The 21202-nt window shown below is 47.5% G+C and overlaps 1 protein-coding gene and 1 long non-coding RNA gene across 5 annotated transcripts in view; one reads left to right on the forward strand and one right to left on the reverse strand.

Moving 5' to 3' along the window:
- Positions 1-9495: 9495 nt before the first annotated feature.
- Positions 9496-21202, reverse strand: part of rk (G-protein coupled receptor rickets) — a 180679-nt gene continuing 168972 nt past the window's right edge. For 3 of the 4 annotated variants that reach the window (XR_016286933.1, XR_016286934.1, XR_016286932.1), the window contains 3 exons: positions 19994-20232; positions 14340-16613; positions 9496-12263 (listed from right to left, as the gene is read on the reverse strand). Coding sequence is in view for 1 of the 4 variants with exons in the window: in XM_089566138.1 (XP_089422264.1) it covers positions 14415-16613; positions 19994-20232 (2438 nt within the window). In the remaining 3 variants the exon portion in view is untranslated. Of the gene's footprint in view, positions 12264-13154; positions 16614-19993; positions 20233-21202 lie in introns of those variants that run through there. The other variant, XM_089566138.1, reaches the window with a different exon arrangement.
- LOC149371846 (uncharacterized) lies at positions 11577-20306 on the forward strand. Its single transcript, XR_016286935.1, has 3 exons — positions 11577-11746; positions 11843-11977; positions 19881-20306. It is a non-coding gene; the product is annotated as an uncharacterized LOC149371846 (long non-coding RNA).

The following is a 21202-nucleotide window of genomic DNA, read 5'->3' on the forward strand; positions in this document are numbered from 1 at the left end:
AGCGAAACGCTTTCCATTCACCTGTCTTTTCATTCTAGGAAACAAAGAAAGTAGCACGGGTCAAGATCGGGTGAGTATGAGGGTTGAGGAACAAGGGTCATGCCATTTTTGGTCCAAAATTGTCGTAGAGACAGGGCTGTGTGAGCAGGCGCATTGCCATGGTGGAAAAACCAGTCACCTGTCTGCCACAAATCAGGCCGCTTCCACCGCACACTGTTGCCCAATCTTTTCAAAACATCCAAGTAGAAAGCCTGGTTAACTGTCTAACCCTGTGGAACAAATTCTGAATGGACGACTCCTCTCACGTCGAAAAAACAAATCAGCATTGTTTTGAGGTTTGGTTTCACCTGACGAGCTTTCTTGAGTAGAGGTGAATTTGAAGTTTTCCATTGGCATGATTGTTGCTTTGATTCAGGATTTGATTCAAGAACACTTGAGTTGTTCCCATAGCATCGTCCTTGAACGTCTTTCTGAATATTTCAAGAGTTTCCGTTCCACTTTTTCCGAGAAAAAATTTGAATTTCACCGGCGCACGCTGTTCACGAAAATCGGCCATTGCAAAAACGACACTCACACTAAACAGTCGTCGCTCTAAAACTTGCCTAAACTAGTCTGACCTCCTTCAGTGACGGTACTCTGCTTAGTGACTCTGGAATGTTCGTTCTATGTGCTCCTAGTGGCAAAACGCGGTACCACAGAAGCTTTGCCGATTAAAAAAATTAGTTTGGATTCTTTTGGGTACCCCCTCGTATTTTGTTTCGGGATATAACAAAGTAATTTTAAACCGCACTTTCTATTCAGCTTAGTCCTCGCACATTGCATGCACATACCAGGAACCTCCTGGACAAGGTGAAAATTAAAATTTTAACAGAAACAAACTGTGATTTGCATGCATCCTTTTATGCATAAATGTTGCCGGTTGCCTTCATAAAGCAGAACAAGAGCAGAATGTATCGGTACACATGAAACCAGCTATGTGCGTGCTTCACCACCAGCCTTTTGTATAGTGCTTTGAAGCGTGCTGCCTGTCATTGACGTGTGCCTTGGTGCTGGACGTTCGATATATCCTTTTTTTTTTCTCAGTTGTTATCCACCGGGAAAGTCCACATTGCTCGTTTGGACCGTTTAACCTCGATATGTTTCCAAGCGGTCTCTTTTGAACGGCGTCATCATCGCAGACAGTCGTCCGAGAGTTGAGAAATTGTTCACATCATCCCGAACTGTAACGCATTGTATGCAACACTCTGGCCAGGAGAGACTTTTTTTAAAGTTCGTATTGTCACAAAATTAGGTGCCATTTAGCAGGTGCCATGTACCAGGAGTGTAAAAATCTGTGCCATTGTTTGGACCGCTGAAACATGGAGATCTCAAAATAACGAAATTCGGGATATAACAAACTTTTTGGCTTCAGGTACGACTTTGTTGGCTGCAAGTGTGATTTTGTTATATCGAGGTTCGACTGCAGTTGCTAATTCACCTGGAAATTGTCAGAGGGCTTTTTTTTGTTGTATTAGCTTTGAAATTGTCAAAGTGAATAGAGTATGTGCTGTGTCACTTGACATCAGTATAAATACATTGTAAGTGACGTGTTTTCGTCAGTTCACCGCATCACATTTTGAGGGCTCGGGTGGCCAGGTTGGACAAGGCAGCAACGATTTGAGCGTTTTGCAGTGACAGTGAGTGGCCTAATTCTGTCTGACGCGGAGGCATGAGAATTGCACGGGCATTTCTTCTCTCCTCTTTCACACAAGAACAAAAACCTCGTTTGAACAGGCGTGCTTACAGTCATAGCAGCAAGTTATAGCCTGCAAACTGGAAATTTCTTGACATTCGTCTCCTGTGCCTTGCATTTTGGAAACAATTGGAAACAACAGAATCTTCCATTTGGAAATTGGCCCCCAATTTGACCAGTTGGATTAATTGGGATCCAATCCAATTGGTCAGAAATCAGCTGAGAAAAAAACCACTTGGAGTCCAAATGGGAGCAATTGGACCACTGGAAGGTGCTGCCTTTAATATAATCTTTTAAGGGAATTAGCTGAGAAAAAAACCACTTGGAGTCCAAATGGGAGCAATTGGACCACTGGAAGGTGCTGCCTTTAATATAATCTTTTAAGGGAATTGAAGTCATGAAAGTGCCATTCTTTTGTGGAAGTCAAGCCAAACAAACATGCAGCAATGAACACCATCACACACTACTAACACGTACAAGCTCAATATATCTTGTTTGTACTTATATGCCCCATTTGTGGGACCTATGTACCTGCTGGAATCAGTGGAACTTCTCTGTTGGTTGAAGTTGTTTCATTTAATCATACCCACAGTGATGGGGGAAATAATGAAAACAATTCAGCAGATTAACCTGCTGAATTGTTCCCTTTTTTGTGTTTATAGAGAGAAATATGCATACCCGATGTATAGGAAATCATTGGCTTCCAATTGGACTTTCCAGGAAAGATATGATTGAGACCTAATGTTTTCATTCTGTTTTCTTGCTAGGAAGCCAACCAGTCAGAAAGACCTTGTAGAAAATGTTTAAACTGACAACCACGAGAAAGGCTTCGGATGTGCTTGATAATCTAATGCCGACGCAGGCCGTTGATGCAGTATGACGTGAGCGCAGTTCGCTTTGAAAGAGTGGGGCGGTTGGTGCAGATAAATCGTGTTCTTGCATACCTCATTAATTTCCTGATTTGCTGTACTTGCAAAACAACGAATCAGTGTGGTGCACAGTGTTTCGTCTCTGATACCTCTCTGGTCCAGACGATGCCCTCGAAACAGTCCTTGTTTACTTTGGCAGTGCAAATGTATCGAGGTGGTCGAAATTTCCGGAGCCCTTCACTACGGCGTCTCTCATAGCCTGAGTCGCATTGGGACGTTAAACCCCATAAACCAAACCATCATCGTAAAATAATAAGTAATTACTCATTGGCATCCACCCAAGCGCAGCCATACGGCAGTATGAAGAAAAGCTATATAGCTTTCTAAGAACGATGGAGGCGAAATTCCAGAGGCCCGTGTACTGTGCGATGCCAGTGCACGTTAAAGAACCCCAGGTGGTCGAAATTTCCGTAGCCCTTCACTACGGCGTCTCTCATAGCCTGAGTCGCTTTGGGACGTAAAACCCAAATAAACCAAGCTTTCTCAGAAACGTAGTAGTTAAAGAAAAATTCATCCTGGTCCGGCGTTCGAACTCGGAACCACCGCTTCACTGGAGCAGTCGCTCTATCAACTGAGCTAACCAGGACGTCTAGCTTATGGTAAGGCGAAAGCGAATTGTGCAGTGACTGGAAAAATGTGGTTGCGGGGGGGGGGGGGGGGGGGCATCAACATAAAACCGCGAAAACAGATAACTTAATGCTATTTACCACATGGAAAACAACATCTACTTAATCATTTATCTAGAGTGCACGTGTATTCCAGAAAATTAACTGCTGGCACACGTACGCGTGTCCTTTGATGAAGACACAGTTCGGCAGTAAGTACCGAAAAGCTGGTTGTGGACTTCAAAAAAGTTTTTTTCACCTCAAACAAAATTTGCTCGAATGAAAATGCCTAGATTACAAGCAGTAAAGTTGGTGCATATTATGAGCCATCTCAGGTATATTTATCTGGAAGGCCTCGATCCTTAATTTAGGTTTTTTCATTAAGATCACTTTTTGCAAATTTTGTAAGCAACTATCTTTAAAAGTACTCCGCTTAACAACTTTAAATTATTTTTAGCATAAGCTACGGCAACAGGTGAATGCAGGAAAACATTATTTTGGCTGAAATGTTGATGACATTTATGTGAAAATTTCTTAAAATGCCACAATTTTGCTTTTTACTGAACACGAAAATGTAGAAAATTCTTGCATGGCCTCATTAATGAGGTCAGAAGTAAGAACAATCGCAAGTGAAACATTCTAAAATTAGATTTTTTGTTGTATGCTCTTTCACATTCCATTAAAAATTTATCTCCAAATTGCTTCTTTGTAGAAGCTTCAAAGAACGCTCACGTGAGCAATTTTTTTTTTTCGAAAAAATGCCTTGTTGAAATTCCGTTCACACAATCGCCAACTAGCCCACTTTTTGTCCAGAGGATTCGGCGTTACTCGCTTTTGCGGTCTGTGATGTTTCGCGTGGAATGACCGAAGAGTAAATGTATATACCATCGTATACTCTGCATAGACTTTTTGGCACGCAGTTACGGTGTGCTTGCATGGAGACGAAACCACCACGCTTTGCGCTGTCAAGAAGACATCGGCTGAGATTGAAGGAAAGATTTATTTACAGCATGCACACCAACGTTTTTAGATTGCACACTATTCGAGCCAGTAGTCACCGCACCTTGTTGGCATATATCAACCCTGTTCCCTGCCATCACAAGCCGAAGTTGCAGAAACTGTTTTCACATTTTCTCCTTTATAACTTGAATACTGGTTGTTTCAACGAATATGAGCCAGAATTTTTAAAAATAGAGTCCTTGCGATATCGAGGTGGCTCTGCGGCATTGTAATACCAATGGTGTCAGATGCCAGAAAATAGGTAGTCAGGTGGTTAACTAATTTGTAATACCAAACCTTTTAACCTAGCTGCAGTTGAAAATTTGTAACCGACCGCTGGTAACAGCCATGTCGCTTTATCGATAGAATTTCGAAAACGCGATTACCTTTGGCGCTGTCCCACACTATTTTCGGCGTCACGCGCATCGCTTCGGAAGCGGCATCAATAGACAACTTTCGGAATGGCAGAAGAGTTGTCTTACTGAAAATTTTATGAAAAGCCACGTTTAGCGCTTCAAGGCGCTAAACTAAACGCGCACCACCTGCTGTCATAGAAGTAAGCGGCCCGGCAGGAGTTCTGGCAGGGGTTAGAGCTGCGGCCGTACCATTCATTCATTCATTCATTCATTCATTCATTCATTCATTCATTCATTCATTCATTCACCAGTCTTTATTGCTAAGGGTGACCTGCGGCTATATAAGGGGGGAGGTGGGAGGGTTAGGACGCCGAAACAAAGTCTATATAGTAGGATACAACTTAAAAAAAAAACAGCAGTTGCTAGCACTGGGCCGCGGTTCGCGGCGTCTTGTATTACTCCGCTGGGCAATTGCAACTGGAAACGAAATAAGCTTTCTAATTTTTAAGTATATCAAACAATTCACGCATCAGAACTCTAGAAGTCATAATTTTCTTCTTGTGATAAGCTTCTTGTTTCCACAACAAGAAACGTTTAAGCAGCGGACTACTGCTTCGTCGTGGAGGAATTCTGTGCGCGTAGGTTGAATGTGGGAGGGGCTTCACTGCAGACTTAAGTTGTATCCGACTTTAGTAGGATACAACGTAAAAAAAAATAGCAGTTGCTAACACTGGGCAGCGGTCCGCGGCGTCTTGTATTACTCCGCTGGCCAGTCGAAACTAAACAAAATCGGTTTTTTAATGTTTGACTATATCAGACAATCCATGTATCAGAATTCTAGAGCTCATAATTGTTTTGTTGTCATAAAACTTTTTGTTTACGTAACAAGAAGCATTTAAGCAGCGGACTATGTTTTTTGTCGTGGAGGAATTCTGTGCGCGGAGGCTGAATGTGGGCGGAGCTTCACTGAGCTTGCGCTTGGCGTCGCCAGTGGGGGTATGGGGGCCAAGAGAACGCAGAGCGTATGTTCCCTTCAGTGTGCTGCTTCAGGAGAGGGAGCACCAGTGTGCTGCTTCGGAATTTTAGCTGTGCTTTCTGAGAATGCCGTGAGCACATTATAACACGTGGACAGCCACGCGGATTGCGCCAACAAGCAGTGAATGATTTATAATCGAATTCTTGTTTTCCTCTCGTGCAGTTTCGGTTTTGGTTTCAACTTTTAAACAACAGCTGTGGCATACAAGACGCGTTCAGGTCATGCGAGGCACACAAAAACTCCAGTATGGTTGCTGCTTTATTGATTTTAATTCACACTAACTCTTGCGCAAGCCTGCTCAACAGATGGAATGACAAAAAACGTACAAGCAGCGATTATATCGCAGCTTTTTCCATGCCTCATGTGACCTGAACGCGTGTTGCACGTCGCAGCCACCTTTCGGATTTTGAAAAGACCGAAACGGCACGAGAAAAAATTCAGTTCAAGATTATTCAGACGCTGTGGGTGATTTACACGTCATGATTCATATATACCATTGTCCAGCGCATCACTCCAAAAGAAAAAAATATGCATTAAAAAATGTTGAGTCTCTATACTCCTTTAAGCGCGAATTCTACTAGCGCACTACGGTACCGTTATTTCCGGTGTACAGTCTGCGAGTTCTTACAGCGCAAATGTGTTCGGGGGTAGCTCACCCGCGATGGCCTCGAGTCTCGTCAGAGGTGCAGCTGGCTCTGTCCTTGCGCGCGTCGTGCGCTTCGAGCAGCCAAGGGCGAACTAGAGTGGACGGACGCCGCAGTGACCGACAGAGGCTTTCGTCATTTCGTCATAAATCAGCAGCAGTCGTGGCATCAGTGAGGCCGGCGTGTATACGTGTCTTCATTTCGGGACACTTCCCCTTCCAGAGGGGCGAATTTGGGAGGAAAAGGTAGCCTCGGCGAGCAGGAGAGAGCACCGCGCGTTGCACCGCTGCTGCCACTGTCCCATTTGCGGCCCGCTGCCTGCCGGCTTCAGAGAGATGTTCCTGTACTTCATCTCACAGGTAGTTTGCAGCACTGTGAAAGGTAAAGCTCTAGCGTAGAGTCAGGGCCAACGAAGACCAAGAATAGTCGCTCAAATATTTGAGCAGTGCTGTGACTATTTTGTGAGCAATTATTGCAGTAATTGAAAAGGTTGTTCAATATTGTGCTTTGAAAGTACAGCGAGCGTTTTATTCACTGGATAAATAACCAGATAAAGTTTGCACGAACACAGCACTGCGGAAGCCTGCTGCGAAGTGGCTCGCCGCCATTCGTAAACATGGTGCCGGCAGAGTCGGCCAACGTTACTAGAACTAGTAACTAGAACTATAGTAACGTGGAGTCGGCCGAGTATCCTGCGCGGAGCAGCTGGACATTGGTGCTCTTTCTTTCCCAGTGATGGAGCCACCAGTCGCAGGGTGAGCGGGATCAGAGGAACACGTTTTTGCAGTACACGCGGTTCCGATGGCTCAGATCACCGCAGCCTTTTCAGTGCCGCAAACGACAATTATTATCTTACTTTGGGTTCCCCTGGCCGCATAACATGTGTGTGTAGGTGGAGTTCACGTACCTCTAATTTTAAGAAATCTGTAAAGGTTAATTTCGATCACTTTGTATAATGCACAATATCTGGACGTAATACAATATATTAAAAATGTTATTTTTTTAAATCATTCGAAGTTCTTGCGGTTCAGCCCTTTATTGAAGTTTGCGCAATAATATTTACATGTCCATGAAAAATGTGAGGTAAGTTTTACATATATGTTTACAAATCGTCGCAAATAACTGAGCACGCTCTGCGGCAGCCATATATTTGCTGTGCAAAGTTTCAGGCCTCTATGCTGGTAATATGTTTACAATTATTTACAACCAAACTAGACAAGAACAGCAGTGCACCTAAAGGGGCTCTGAAAGGGGCAGTCAGTAATGTTGCAGTGTGCCTAGGATGTTAAAGGAAGCCGCTTCACAAATATTCTACAGCAAGAGTTTTTTCGGCATGAGCGCTCGGTGGCCTGTACTCTACATAATGCAAGCATTTTATAGCCAACCTCTAGCACCTTTTTCAGGGACCCTTTAAGATCGGGAGTCTGCCTCTTTGTGGTCAAAAATTTTTCTGTGCTTCGGAGTGAGAAAAACATTTAATGCATAAAATAAATCGAGGTTAGTTGGGTGGGCTTCTGAATAAATTTTCTCAGACAAAAATATTGGCAGACGCTTTCTTCTTCTAAAAATAAGGCAAAAAAGAATGCACTCTTCGTTTGCCTACGTTTACAGAAATTGCGGCGTTAAATTTTTTTTTCATGTTTTAGGACTAATGGCACTAGAAGTATATCTCTAGCCTGCTTAGTGCTTATCTTATTCAACCCATTTACCGTTTACTCCGTTTTGCGATAGGGAACCGTAATAAATATACTACAACGCTTCATTTCTGCCTTATGTTGCACTATTTGGGACCTTTTGCTGTCATCACGCCGTGTGTGAGGATGCGGCAGAGTTAACGAATTGCCACTAAATAATCAACAACAATGGCACCGTATGTAGCCTCATACTTCGTGGATTAACACAGAGAAGCCTGCATCCTTTTGTGCTCTTCGTGTAAGGGTCTCGCATATTTCAATGGACACCTGCCCAGCAAAAGGGCTGAGTAAGACGGAGGAGCGAACTTTAAGGCGCCTGCAGACAGGTACTCTAGCTACTCTGTCCTGCAATCTTAAAGCATTACGATCCAAACACGGATGGGCGATGCCCGCACTGTGGGGATACCTGTGATATCTTCCACATGGTGTGGGCATGTACTCAAAATCCCCACCTCCCCCCTTCCCCTACCCCTTCCAGAGAGGCATGGGAGACTGCCCTCCTCATGCTCCTCGCTTGAGTCCCAAAGGGCTCTGGTGAAACGGGCGATAGACGGGGCATTGTCATGCGGTGTCCCGGACTAGGGACGCCGACCATGTAGCGGGGCCACTCTGTGGCTCCCAAACTCTATTTCAACAATTAAAAGTTTTCACCCCCACCCCCACCAGGGAAGCGAACGAATGCACACTGTCGAGAGTCGCATGAAAATGGAAGTACCACGAACGGCGACAATATCTTTCTTTGTTTTGCCAGAGGCAAAAATGATGTTTATTTCATCTGTATATCTTACAAGTGGGTTTTTATGCTGAAAACATCCAAGCACGTCAAAATGGCACTGAATACGCAGTGTTCATATGACACATCAGTGTATAGAATGGCAAGAGTCATGCGTTATATATCACAGTCCATTATACACGCCGATACTTCATTGTCAGGCAGTCTCAGATGGGAACCAGACCGGCTCTTAGGTCTTTGGCCCGTGTCGCTGAGTGACCAGGGTAAGCTTGCAGCGGCTTGCACGGTTCATGCCGTACTAGCGTGTACCATCATCAATGCATCGCAAAGCTAGAATAAAGGAGCCAAGGCTCCTCCGATGCAAGCCGGCAAGAAAACCGGGCATGTTCTAGCATGATACCGACAATATACGTCTGTAAGATTAGTCGCCGGTAGAACCGCAACTCAGGGCTAATTATCGTTTGTTTGCGATAACTAACGTGTTCGGCAACCAGCATGCTTTTTTTTTTTTGGAATGAAATAATAGTGCTGAAAGAGACACTTACGAAACGGCTGAGAAAGAAGGACAAGGACGTTTCGTGAGTGTCTTTTTCAGCACTATTATTTCATCCCAAAAAAAGTTATGCACCGTCTAGCCCATCTACAAGTTTGGCTCAACCAGCACGTGCTGTGATGGAATCCAGCCCCAAGCACCCACTTGGACAGTTTTCTCCCCCCCCCCCCCTTCCCCCCCTTTTTTTAATGATGAAACATTTAGTGATGGGCTCCACAATCGCAAAAGAAGTGGTTACTAGCGCGTAAGAGATTCAACTTTTTCAGCGCCGCTTTCAATACTATTAGCACCTTATTATATGACACGCTTGTACAGAAGCGGGCCTCAGACTAAGTGCTGGATAAAATGTGTCCAATTAGATACTGAGTGCTGCTTAAAAACGTTTCCGGACGTGTGCAGTTTTTTATTATACCGCAGTTTTAAGCGCTCAAGTCAGAGCCGCTAACGCGCCTGCCTTATGTGCATACGACTTCACGTACTTTGACTAAAGTGGCTGTTCAAGGTCTTCAAGGCTGCAGATCGTGTGAGCATCAACTGTTTTCGGTGGTACTTGTGCTAAGTGCATTTGTTCCTCTTCGACTGAAGGGAAAAAAAATCCATTGAGATGCATTTGGATTTGGCTTCAGCATGGCTGCAAATGGCAAGAGGTGGAAGCTTATTAAAAAGTTAAATTTAGTTACCGCATTGCATTTACAATGACTCTCGTGAGGATAGGAAGAGAACAACAACAACAAAAAAAGGTTTCGTTGCACAACTCGTGCTTATAAATGACGCCTAAAATATAATTTTACCTTTTAGGACGCTGAAGACACGCTTATGTGGGGCGTAGCGCGTGCCAGGCATGCCAAGGCCGAAGGAGCCAAGTTAGAATGAAGTTTGGACGTCATACGCTGATGGACAAATAGTGATTCAATTCATATTGGCACCTGACATCTCTGAAAGGATAATTCGTTTCTCTTACGTTGCGTTTCCTAATGAACAGTCGTTCCGAAAATAAAATTAAACTTACAAGAACGTCATCGGAAAGTATTGATTGCCTTCCCAAAAGTGACCGGGGCACGTTACGAAATCGACTCTGTTGAGACGACGTTCAGCTTCACTTACTTGCTGCGGACGTTTGCACCTTACTGGTTGCGCTGTGCTTTCCACGCGAGGATTATATGCACAGTGAATGGCGGCTGACTGAAGCTCCACCCTCAATGTGTGCGGTCTGTGCGATTACGCGGAAGCAGTTGTAATGAGCGAACTACTACTGTACGGAATTTAGAGTTGTGGAGCTGCGAATGAAAGCCGTGCAGCATTTTCCCAGCAACGAAACTCAGCCCTTCAGTCAGCTAACTGCGGTTATCTGAGCAACGCTGGAAATGAAGATGCCCGTGTTCAACAATTTACTGTCTGGCACTTTATCTGGCAGGCTTTCTCCTCAGTACTGCCTCACTCTAGCTAGCCGGTGCGTGCGTCAGAATTTCCTTAATGGGAAAAGATATACTTTCCGTTGATCAGGCCTGAGTAATTGGTGAAGGATGAGTGCGTTGGTGATATTACAACACCAAGGAAAAATATCACGATTAATGGAGGATAAAGAGAACGTTTCTGTGGATAATCAAAAAATCAAGAAGCCAGTGATGGCGAACATTGCGGCATGCATGCACAGCAGTGAAGTAAAAACAGGATGGGAAACCTGATAGCAAGCCTTTTGTGCTTTTGGAATTGACACCCCGTGCACTCCTCTTCCCCAAAAGTAACTTAATGGTAGCAAGCTGACTGGCCGCTGCCTCGTTGTCATCGGCGATACGCGGCTGCGATAACTGGTGCGCCGTAATTTTTCACACCCGTTCTAGTCGCTGAATAAGAGCCCGAAAATGCCAGAATGAATAGCCAGCTTGAGAGAACGCAAGGAAACAAGATAGGATAAAAAAATTGTATCCTTTCAAAAGCTTTGTTTCATACAACGTCGCCAGTCAGTGTATTACCCGCAGCATTCTTTCGAGCGGAAGGCAAAATAAAACAAGAGGAGACAAAGCAGTAAGTCAGGAAATAAAAATAGAGTGAGCGACGGCCAAATGCTGCTGGGTGACGTGGATGGGCTTGCTGGTGCCACCGATGACGTCCTGGCGCTGAATGTTCTGTGTGAGCCACAGGGGCATCGGCGACCTCGGGATCGTTCGGGTCCGTCCGATGGTTAGACTCTAAATTGACCGTATGATTGAAGAACGCCCAGTACTCTCAAATGGCAAAGTACTGCCGAACCGTAGAAGATTATTAAAGAGGATCTGTCCACAATCTGATCTCCTTGTCCCGCAGGATGGCCAAAGACCGTTTGGTTCGATCAGATGATTACAAACTTTTGAAGACTGTCTGACTCTACAGGAAAGTTTGATTGGGTTGATAAAAATTGCAGCTTCATCAAATGGTCAAACAACACCTGAGTCCACCGGGTCATGACTTTTTGTCTACAACGTCAGGTAATCATAACTACCTTACTCCTCGGGACGGGTGAAGCCCTTCTCGCTTCTGATACTGTTAAAGACCGTCTAAATGCCATATGGTTCCTCAATCAGGTGCGGAAAGACTGCCTACAGCCCCAAAAAATGGTCACAGACCGTATGGCTTTATAATGTGGCTTAATCACAACGGGCTCATCAGATGGGTGAAGATCGCCTGCTACATCAGGCGGTTGAGGCCGACTGCACAAGGTAAAAAGCACCATCCTGTCTGGACCCTCGGCTTTTCCGTGTCAGTCAGCTGACACCAAAAGGTACCGGTTACTGACAACACGCAAGCTTTCTTACCATGGTCAAAATGATGCACTCCCGAGTAACGAGAAATGTTTGAGTGATGTTTAAGCATAAATAACGCGCATTTGTCGATGTGAGTTATGAAAGTTTACGTGATCCCAATGAAAACTCGTGTAAACATTGTACACAAGTACATTTACATCTTGATGACTTCTTTGCATGGAATGGTGGCGGAGCTGTCGCTCTGTAAAAAGAAGAAAAAAAATAGCATGGATGCGATCAAAGCAGTAGTGTTCCAGTAGAAAAAAAAAGACAACAGATAAATATAAATTTCCGCGTAATTATAGAAAATAGTGCAGTACCAGGAGACTGTTTTTGTTTGGCAGCAAGACGACGTCATGGTAAGACGTACTTTGATTTTAACCAAGTTAATGGAGAGAGGTACGGCATCAGAGGTAAAAAAAAAGTTAGCTGCATGCGTTGTAGTTTTGCGTCTAATTATGAAAGCGTGTTTGGCGTATGGGTAGCAGCGCTTGTTAATTTGTCGCGTAGGGCCAGTAGATAGTTCGTACAGAGGGCAAAGCATGTCTAGAATGACCGAACTGTGTGTTTCGCCGCTCCCAAAGCCACTATGACCTGGAAGGCAAAAAATGACCATGAAATCTTTAGTTTAACTGCACATGCTCACATCCAGACCATTTTTAATCAGATATTATCGCTAGATATCGCGCATTCAGCCCGAAACACGCCCACAACATGTAGACAAGCGTTTTGCCCTCTGTACCAAATGAACACGGTCGAAGCAGCCAACGTATACATGAACTTGCTTCAAGAACAGGCTGTATTCTGTATAAAAACCATCAAACAAAACGCAATGAAATTTAATCCAACCTCTTGAGGCAAGAAAAAATATTCGTCAAGGATTTCCTTCCTTACTTGTAAATAACAAACTGGCGCTTGATTTTGCGCCTTGTATATCGCTTCTGACTACACGCCTCACGCGTCACCATCATCCCGGTTCACTTGCCCCGTACTTTGCTCTAACTGACACACATAAATTTTCCTTCCTTCCGCGTACCAAAAGAGAATAGAATAATCGGCACAATGATTGATGGCGAGGAGTGATGCTACGTGCTTCCCTTTGTTCATTTTTATTTGTTGCCCTCCCGCTTAGATCTGTAATGTGGTCTGCAATGTGATCTGCAATGTGCAGTAAATAAAGTAAATAAAAATGTAGAAAGCGTAGCGGTAGTCATTCTTGTTGATGCTGCTTGTGGAACGATATACAGTGCTGCGAACGACGGCCAGAAACAAACAAAAACAGCGTGCTGAATTATAATTGATTGCGAGTAAGCGGTCACCACTACACTGCTTCGTCATAGCATGAAGTAAAATGCTGACACGTATTTTATAATCTAGCACTCGATCCTAAATCGCATATGATACTGAAAATAAAAATGAGGAGCAACTCGAAAGAGTTCAGCTGCCACTAATAATATCTCTGGTTTGGTATGGTTTATTGGGGTTTAACGTCCCAAAGCAACTCAGGCATTGAGAAGCGCCGTAGTGAAGGGCTCCGGAAATTTCGACCACCTGGGGTTCGTTAACGTGCACTGACATCGCACAGCACACGGGCCTTTAGAATCTCGCCTTCATCCAAATTCGGCCGCCGCGACCGGGATCGAACCCGCGTCTTTCGGGTCAGCAGCCGAGCGCCGTAACCACTGAGCCACCGCGGCGGGGTAATAATATCTCTATTTATATGTATACTAATTGGACGAGTTTTAGCTGGACTGTTATTTATTTTAATTTTATCATATTAAAAATGCCATAGGTCCTCTCTTCCTGCTTCTAAAATCCGTATCGTTTGGGTACATTTGCATGTTGCTAAATTTTGTTTCTAGCCCTTACGTAGCAGTAATCTGATCACTAAAATTAAAAAATCGGCGAAGATTCAAAATTTCGCCTACCCCAGAACCATGGTAAGCTTCAAAGGAATCTAGCAAGTGAGTGTTCAGTTTTTTTACGTGTCATTTCACTTTACATACTAGCTAGCCTATTCTCTGGAAAGAGGTTTGCAGCCTGCAAGTGATTGGTTCGTTATGGCATCGTGAACCCGAGTATATGAGTTTAGACCGTGTACTCCGTGGTTTGGACGACTGCCCCATGCGCAGTGTGCGGCTTGTCCGCATGGAGGCTCCCTTTTTATCCACCTTCTCTTTCCCTCCATTCCTGGCGAGCAAGGCAACCCATTTCTTTCTTGCTTACTCCCGACCGCTGTTCATGTTTGTTAAGAGGAAGGCAGCACACTATCACTCACCTACAACGAAGTATACACTGGATGTGGCAAACACCGCGTGGAACGAGCACAATGATAAAAAAAAGAACTGTGCAGTCAGTGTTCCTTTTTTTCTTCGGTGACACCGCCAGTAAGGAGGGGCGAACCTTCACCACTAGTCACTGCTGGAGGCACGTCTTCGGATTTCCCGTCCTCGACCTTCGGCTCCTCGGTAACCAGCAGTGCCCGACATTCCTGCCTCGTTCCCAGCTCGCAGCAGGAGTTGCGAGCCCGGAACTCGATGAAGACTTCGTCGTTCTCGGAGTTCGAGTCCGAGCGGTCGGCGTCGCTGCCGTCGTGAGGAATGGGCTCGAGCTGGCTCCACTCCTGAAAGCCTTCTTGGTTGTGGATGCGAGTGTCGCTCTTGGAGCAGGGCAGGCTCTCGGAGGACTTGGGCCTCAGATGACTCTGGCTTCTCACCTTGAGCTTGCGCTCCTTGGATTCCGCCTTGCCCTTGGGGCTGTGACTAGACAGCGAACGCAGGAACAGGGGCAAGTTCTTGAGCGACATCTTCTTGAGGGAGTTGTCCGAAACCACCTTGCGCCCTGTTTGGTAGTATCCCGGTGTGCTCTTCTTGCTCTGGCTGCTGATGTCGTCGACGCTGATGTGCATCTTCTTGCCGTGCGAGCGCTTCTTCTTGCGCGGCTCCTCGGAGACGGAGGGGAGCTGCTCGTGCTCCTGCTGGCAGTCGGCGCCGGCCTTGGACGTGCTCGGCTGAACGCCGCTGGGGCCGGACTCGCTCTGCAGGGAAGTGTTGGTCGTGTCGTCTTTGACCGAGTTGCGCTGCTCCGATTGGTCAGTGGAGAGCACCACGTGCTCCTCCTTGGACAGTTCGCTGCTGTCCTCGTGGCTGGTCTCGGCGAGCCGGTTGTAGAAGCAGTTGAACTTCTCCTCGAATTCCTTGCTCTTGAAGGGCAGGGACGCCTCCTTCCGGCAGCAAGCGGGACACAGGTTGTCGCTCCTCCGTCGCGCGTACGGCGGCGAGCGGGGCGGCGGCGCAGCCCTGGCCGAGTCGTCGACGGCCAGCTGCCGGCAGAGTTGCGGCTTGTCGCGCGTCGAGGCCCTCAGAAGCCGACCGGGATCGGCGCCGGCCCTCGCGGGTGGACCGCGCGCCGTCCCGTCGCTACTGACGGATGACCGCGACATGCGCACGGTGGAGGTCGAAGAGTCCGGCCTGCTGCAGGACAGGCTCGAGTCCTGCGATGGCTTGCGGCCCACGACGGCCCACGAGCTGCCGCGACCCAGCAGCCGCAGCGGAATGCTGCCCTGGCGCCAGCTGTCCGAGCGCGAGGAGAAGTTCTCGCTCGAGATGCTGGACGCCCGCTGGCCGCCGCGCTCCATGGTGCGCTGGATGCGCGCCAGTGCGTAGTTGTAGCCGTCCACGTCGGTCTGGAGGCCCTCCGGGTCCCGGCAGAGGAGGTAGCGCAGCGCGAACGCCTTCCAGCCGCTGGGAGCCCTCGAGGCTCCCTTGGCCAGGGTGCACTGGCACGGGCCGGGCGCCTGCTGGTCAGTGAGCCGCTCGCCGGCCGAGTTGGTGCCAAGCAGCGTGTGGCGGTTCGAGAAGTTGGAGCTGTGACGGCAGCGGCCGATGCCCCGCGTGACGCGTGACTCCTCGATGCGCTTGCAGATGAGGACGCAGTCGCGCTTGAACTGCTTGGTGAATATGGCGTAGAGGAATGGGTTGGCGCAGCTGTTGAGAGGCAACACGAAGATTGTGAACACCTTGGCCTCCTCGAGGGAGACCAGCTGTAGGCCCGCCACTGCGGTGAGAGAGAAGAAAGCGATGGGCGCCCAGCAGAGGAAGTCCGTGAAGACCAGTAGCGCCATGCGCTTGGCGATGCGCGAATCGTTCGAGTTCCAGGCTTGCGAGCCTCGGATGGCGCAGTACATCTTGAGGTAGCACCCCATCAGGATGAGGAATGCGACGCCATTGATGAGGATCAGAAACACGACGTAAGCCAAAGACGTCGGGGAGTCTTCGGTCTCGAAGGGCAGGCACACGGCGAACTTCCGGTAGTCGCTGATTCCTAGCAGGGGCAACAGTGCCATGACGAGCGCAAAGATCCAGCCGCAGCCCATGATGTAGCCAGCATGTTTGAGCGACAGTCGCTTGTTAAGGTGCATGGCGTGCGTGATGGCGTAGTTTCGCTCCATGGTTATCACCGACAGCGTGTACACGGACAGCTCGGAGCTTAGCACGCCCAAGAACCCGGCTGTCTGGCAACCGGGGGACATCTGCCAGCCAATACCGTACACCTGCATGGAGACGAAGAGCAGAAAATTTGCAACCACCGAGAGTAGGAAAGAAAAAGAGTACAGTAGACGTGACGTTAAACAGATAAACAAGCAAAAGAATGAGGTGAAGAAAGCGTTTCGAAAGAGCAAGCAGAAGAAAAAGAATACGTGCCCACAAGCTTAGAAACACGTCCTATCCTTGCTTTCACGACTGGGCTTGCTTGCACCATACGAGAGCAAAAAAAAAAAAAAACTGGAGGGGACATTTAACTCCGCCTTAATGGTATGACATGATAGCGTTAATACTCATATATGCAGAATTGGTAATTCTTGACTTTACAATTGTAGATGCCAGGAGAAGTGGTCCTAGTACCACCCCTGGCGCAATGGTGCAGAGATTAAGCGATGCGCCACTGCCCTGCGATGGCAGGTGCTGCCACCGGTGGGGCTTGTGCGAAGCATGTTGCTCTTCCTGCGCAACACCTCGCGGCCAGTCATTAATTTAAATGCCACCTGCCACGGTGGTCAGTTTGCACACAATCCGATGGGCAGGTTATGATCACGCCATAAGGTCACGTGGCCTAGGTGGCCCACCTAGTTTGCCGGAGCGGCCGGTTGCTCCGGCTGCAAGGCTTCAAACGGTCGCCGACGCCGGCCAATTTTTTTCTGATATGGGGGTATAACGCTCTCCCGTTAAAACAAGTAAAGGACATTCGGGGTCAGTGCACTTTGAAAAACTCCGGCAGTTTGAAATCTATCGCAGCCCTCTGTAGAAGAAGGAAGGCGAACCAGCCGCATCACGAAGTCTTTGTTCCGGCTGCCCATATGGCGTGCGATTCCATCCACGTGGACGTCTCGCTTTCGCGCACCAAGGAAGAGGTCACCCTTGCCCAGGTCACCTACGAATCGACGGAGCGTACAGAAGGAAAGAGCGTCGCAAAGGCTGATGAGTGTTGTGAATGAAATGTAAACCTGAATTAAGACGCGAAGGTCAAGTCCGCATGCATAAGCGAACAAATCGATGAATCTCCAAGAACAGCTCAAGAACGAGTGCGCCACGTCTGACCAAGTACTCAAGGCCGGAGACATAGTTGCTGCTTACGAAGACAATGTGCCTAATTTCTTTTTGGTTACTAACGGAACAGGTGACTATGCCAAGTGTAGAAATGTGATAGGGCGGACATGTAGAATACGCTTATCACTAGAAGCAGGAAGTTTCTAGGCCGCTTCAACGTCAGTATCGGCTACACGTTTGCACCTCAGGGCCCAGAGCGATTTGAAGATTCGCGCCTGGCATTAAAAATCAAGGAGGAAGAAGAGGCCGCGAGGCGAGCGTGGCACATGGATGGAATTTTACGCCTTGTTGGCAGCCGGGATGAAGACTTCGAGACACTTTTAAACAGCGCGGGAAGACAGGACTGACGAAAGAAAGAGCACGCAACACAAGCGTGGACAAGCGCGTGTTCTTTCTTTTGTCTGCCCTACCTTCCCGCGCTGTATCCACATCCCTAGTACTCGAAGAGGCGGACAGGATAACTCGAGGATATACTAACTACCGAGCATCCAATGTCAACTACCTTGAGGAATCCCTGCCAGTACCTCAGGAATACTCGGCCATACTCAACAACTACAAAGGCAGCAGGATGCGGTACCCACCACCGCACAAATCTTTAAACAAAGAAGAGGCTCTCACATGGAGACAACTTCAAACGGGGTCATATCCAAATCTAAACACACACGAAGTAAAATTTACCCCACACTTTACGCACACAATTGTCCGTGGTGCCATGAAAAACCTACACTGTATCACATCACATGGGCATGTCAAAAAGTCGACGTCGTCTCAGTTATACAAAACCCAAGTGTGGAGCAATGAGAGGGTCTGCTCTCCAGCGACTGCCGCGATGACCAGATCGGTTTGATACGGCGAGCTCAGCTGACGGCAGCATCCAGCGGAGCCCTGGAATAGGGGCAACCGAGCGTTGCGGATGGACTCATCTGACCACATAAAAAACACTTGTGCTAGAGCCAAATAAAGTTATCCTATCCTATCCTATCCTATCCTATCCTATCCTATCCTATCCTATCCTATCCTATCCTATCCTATCCTATCCTATCCTATCCTTTCCTATCCTATCCTATCCTATTCTATCCTATCCTATCCTATGCTATCCTATCGTATCCTATCCCGCGCTGTTTAACAACGAATCAGTACCAACCTGCCCAAGTCGACAAGGCTTTGAGATGCGGCTGGTGTGCTGCCTTCCTTCTTCTGGCAGCTCTTTCTCTCTTGTTTTTTTCATTCCTTTCACTAATTTTCATTTTCAAGCGATATGACCGATACCGATAAGAACGCCTCGAGTTTCATCGATGCTTAAAGCAATTAAAATATATATTTATCTTGCAACCTTGCCGAAGGATTCCTGTAGATTATTTATAGAATGCTCCGAAGTACGGGCAGAACTTCGCACAGTTACTCGTCTCTAAAAGAGAGAGAGAGAGAGAGGAAACCAGTTTATGATCCTTTCAGTTTAAGGGTCGTGGTTCTCCGGGACTTGGGAGAACCATTTCCTTAAACGAAAAAAAAAAACAAACTATAAAACGTTTCTCTCTGTCTCTCTTGGAGACGCTTTACTTTGCGAAGTTCTGCCCGTACTTTGGAGTATTCTATAAATAAACTGCAGGGATATTTCGTCAAGGGTGCAAGATAAGTACATATTTTAATTGCTGTAAGCAGCGATGACATCAAAATATGAGCGTCCGCCAGTTACGTGCCAGCGGCGGCGGCAGTGCCGCGCGCGCTCGCGGACCTCGACCGGTTTGTCACGAAGGGAGCTTTGGCGCGGCACGGACACACTGGCGGCAAGCCGCTTGCCGCGAAACCTGCCGCGGCGGCGGGTTGATCTGTCGCGCAGAGAATGGGTCGAGGAGCCATTTTCGGTGGCTTGCCGCACTTGCCGCGTGCCGCGGAGCGCGGAGACCAATGAGGGGCGCCCGGCTTTGTCACTTGGGGAGCGTCTGTGTCGCCACCTCTTGGCTCCTACTAAAGTTACATGCCAGCGGCGGCGCGGGCGGCGGCGCTTTCCCGCGTACTCTTTGCCGCCGGTGTGGCCATCCCGGGGGTTGCGCCGCCAGCGGCGTGCCGCGCGTTTTTCTGCTCCATCCGCATAAACCAGCGACCCGTACCCGGGACGCGTATTAAATTTTCCTGTTTTTCGTTCCTGCACATCACTTTCCTTTGCCTTCCTACATGGATGCATTTTGGAAATCTTTTTTTTTTTGTTGCAGGTGATCTTAATTGAGGTCGCTTTTAATGAGCAAGATAATGTGCCCACGATAGGAAGATGGTTGTCAGCAGGTACACAAAAGGGCTGCTTTGACTGTCGCCTGAGAAGGCCTACCCGAAACTCGCCGAGCGTGGAGGCGTCGACGACTGCGAGGAACCCGAGGTAGACGCCCATAAAGAAGTCCGCCAGGGCTAGGTTGCAGACCAGGAACCGCGGCACGTCCATCTTGGAGCGGCCGAGCGAGAGCACGACCACGACGAGGCCGTTGCCCAGCATGGCGAGCAGGAACACGACCCAGACGCCGCAGCGCAGCGTCCACCAGCCGAACAGGTCCTCGCACGGCATGAACGGGGCTGCGCCACGGCGCGCAGAGAGATGAGTGAATTTTCGCCGTGGGCTTCACTGACATTGGCGCCGTCACACTGGAACTTTGAACGCCACGACTGCGATACAGTATGAATAATAACATGAGGAAGTGAGTGATCTTCCATGGTTCAAACATCTCAGTGTAAACCTGCGGTGTCATAAGTGTGGAAAAGTCTGCGGGCGAGTTCTCGTGGCCTTATATAATTGCAACACCCTGCATTATTTTGATGGGCACCATGCATTAGAACGACAGTTTTTTGGAACTAGACTTCATGGCCACTGCTGTTTCTAACACTGTGCTTTCTTAGGACGAATGGCGTGAATGATCACATGAATTATGATCGGAAATTCCAGACAGTAGGCCGAAGCCGACGGGTCACGTTCTGCCGCACACAAGGCCTGCTTAAGGTGTATTCCACAACGGTAAGAATCGCGGTGGACCACGCGCCATGTGACGCGCCAGGCGACATTCCGTTGCATTGTCGGCGGACTTCTCTAAAGACCAAGAGGTCTAGAAAGTTGAGGACAAAGGTGGTCCTCACATTACACACATTTTGAGCTTAAGGAGAGCCATAATTTCCCACTGCATGGCTGAGAATAAAACCCGTTGCCTGGTTACTTCTGGCAAAGACGGTACATGGGCAGGCATGGATTTCAAGAAGATTTCAAGAAACACTACAAAAGTCTGACAATGGTGTTTCCCAGCCTCTTTACAGGCTTTGTGATTTTATCTTTATCTATGAACATCGACGAATTCCTTCGCCAGTCTTTCGAGTGAACAAGTGCAACGAAAAAAACTTAAGCGCTTTTGGGGCGAAAAGTAAGCGCTATACAGAAAAGAGGATTTATTTTTTGCTCTAACAAAGCAGGCATAAAGTCGATAATTTTGAATGGTGAACAGAACTGCAAGAAATTTTTCGCCAGTTTATCGCACCCGTTAATTGTCATTTTCAAGAA

Source organism: Amblyomma mixtum, chromosome 1 (genome assembly GCF_055824585.1).
Source record: "Amblyomma mixtum isolate Tamu chromosome 1, ASM5582458v1, whole genome shotgun sequence".
In the NCBI taxonomy this organism is placed as follows: Eukaryota; Metazoa; Arthropoda; class Arachnida; order Ixodida; family Ixodidae; genus Amblyomma; species Amblyomma mixtum.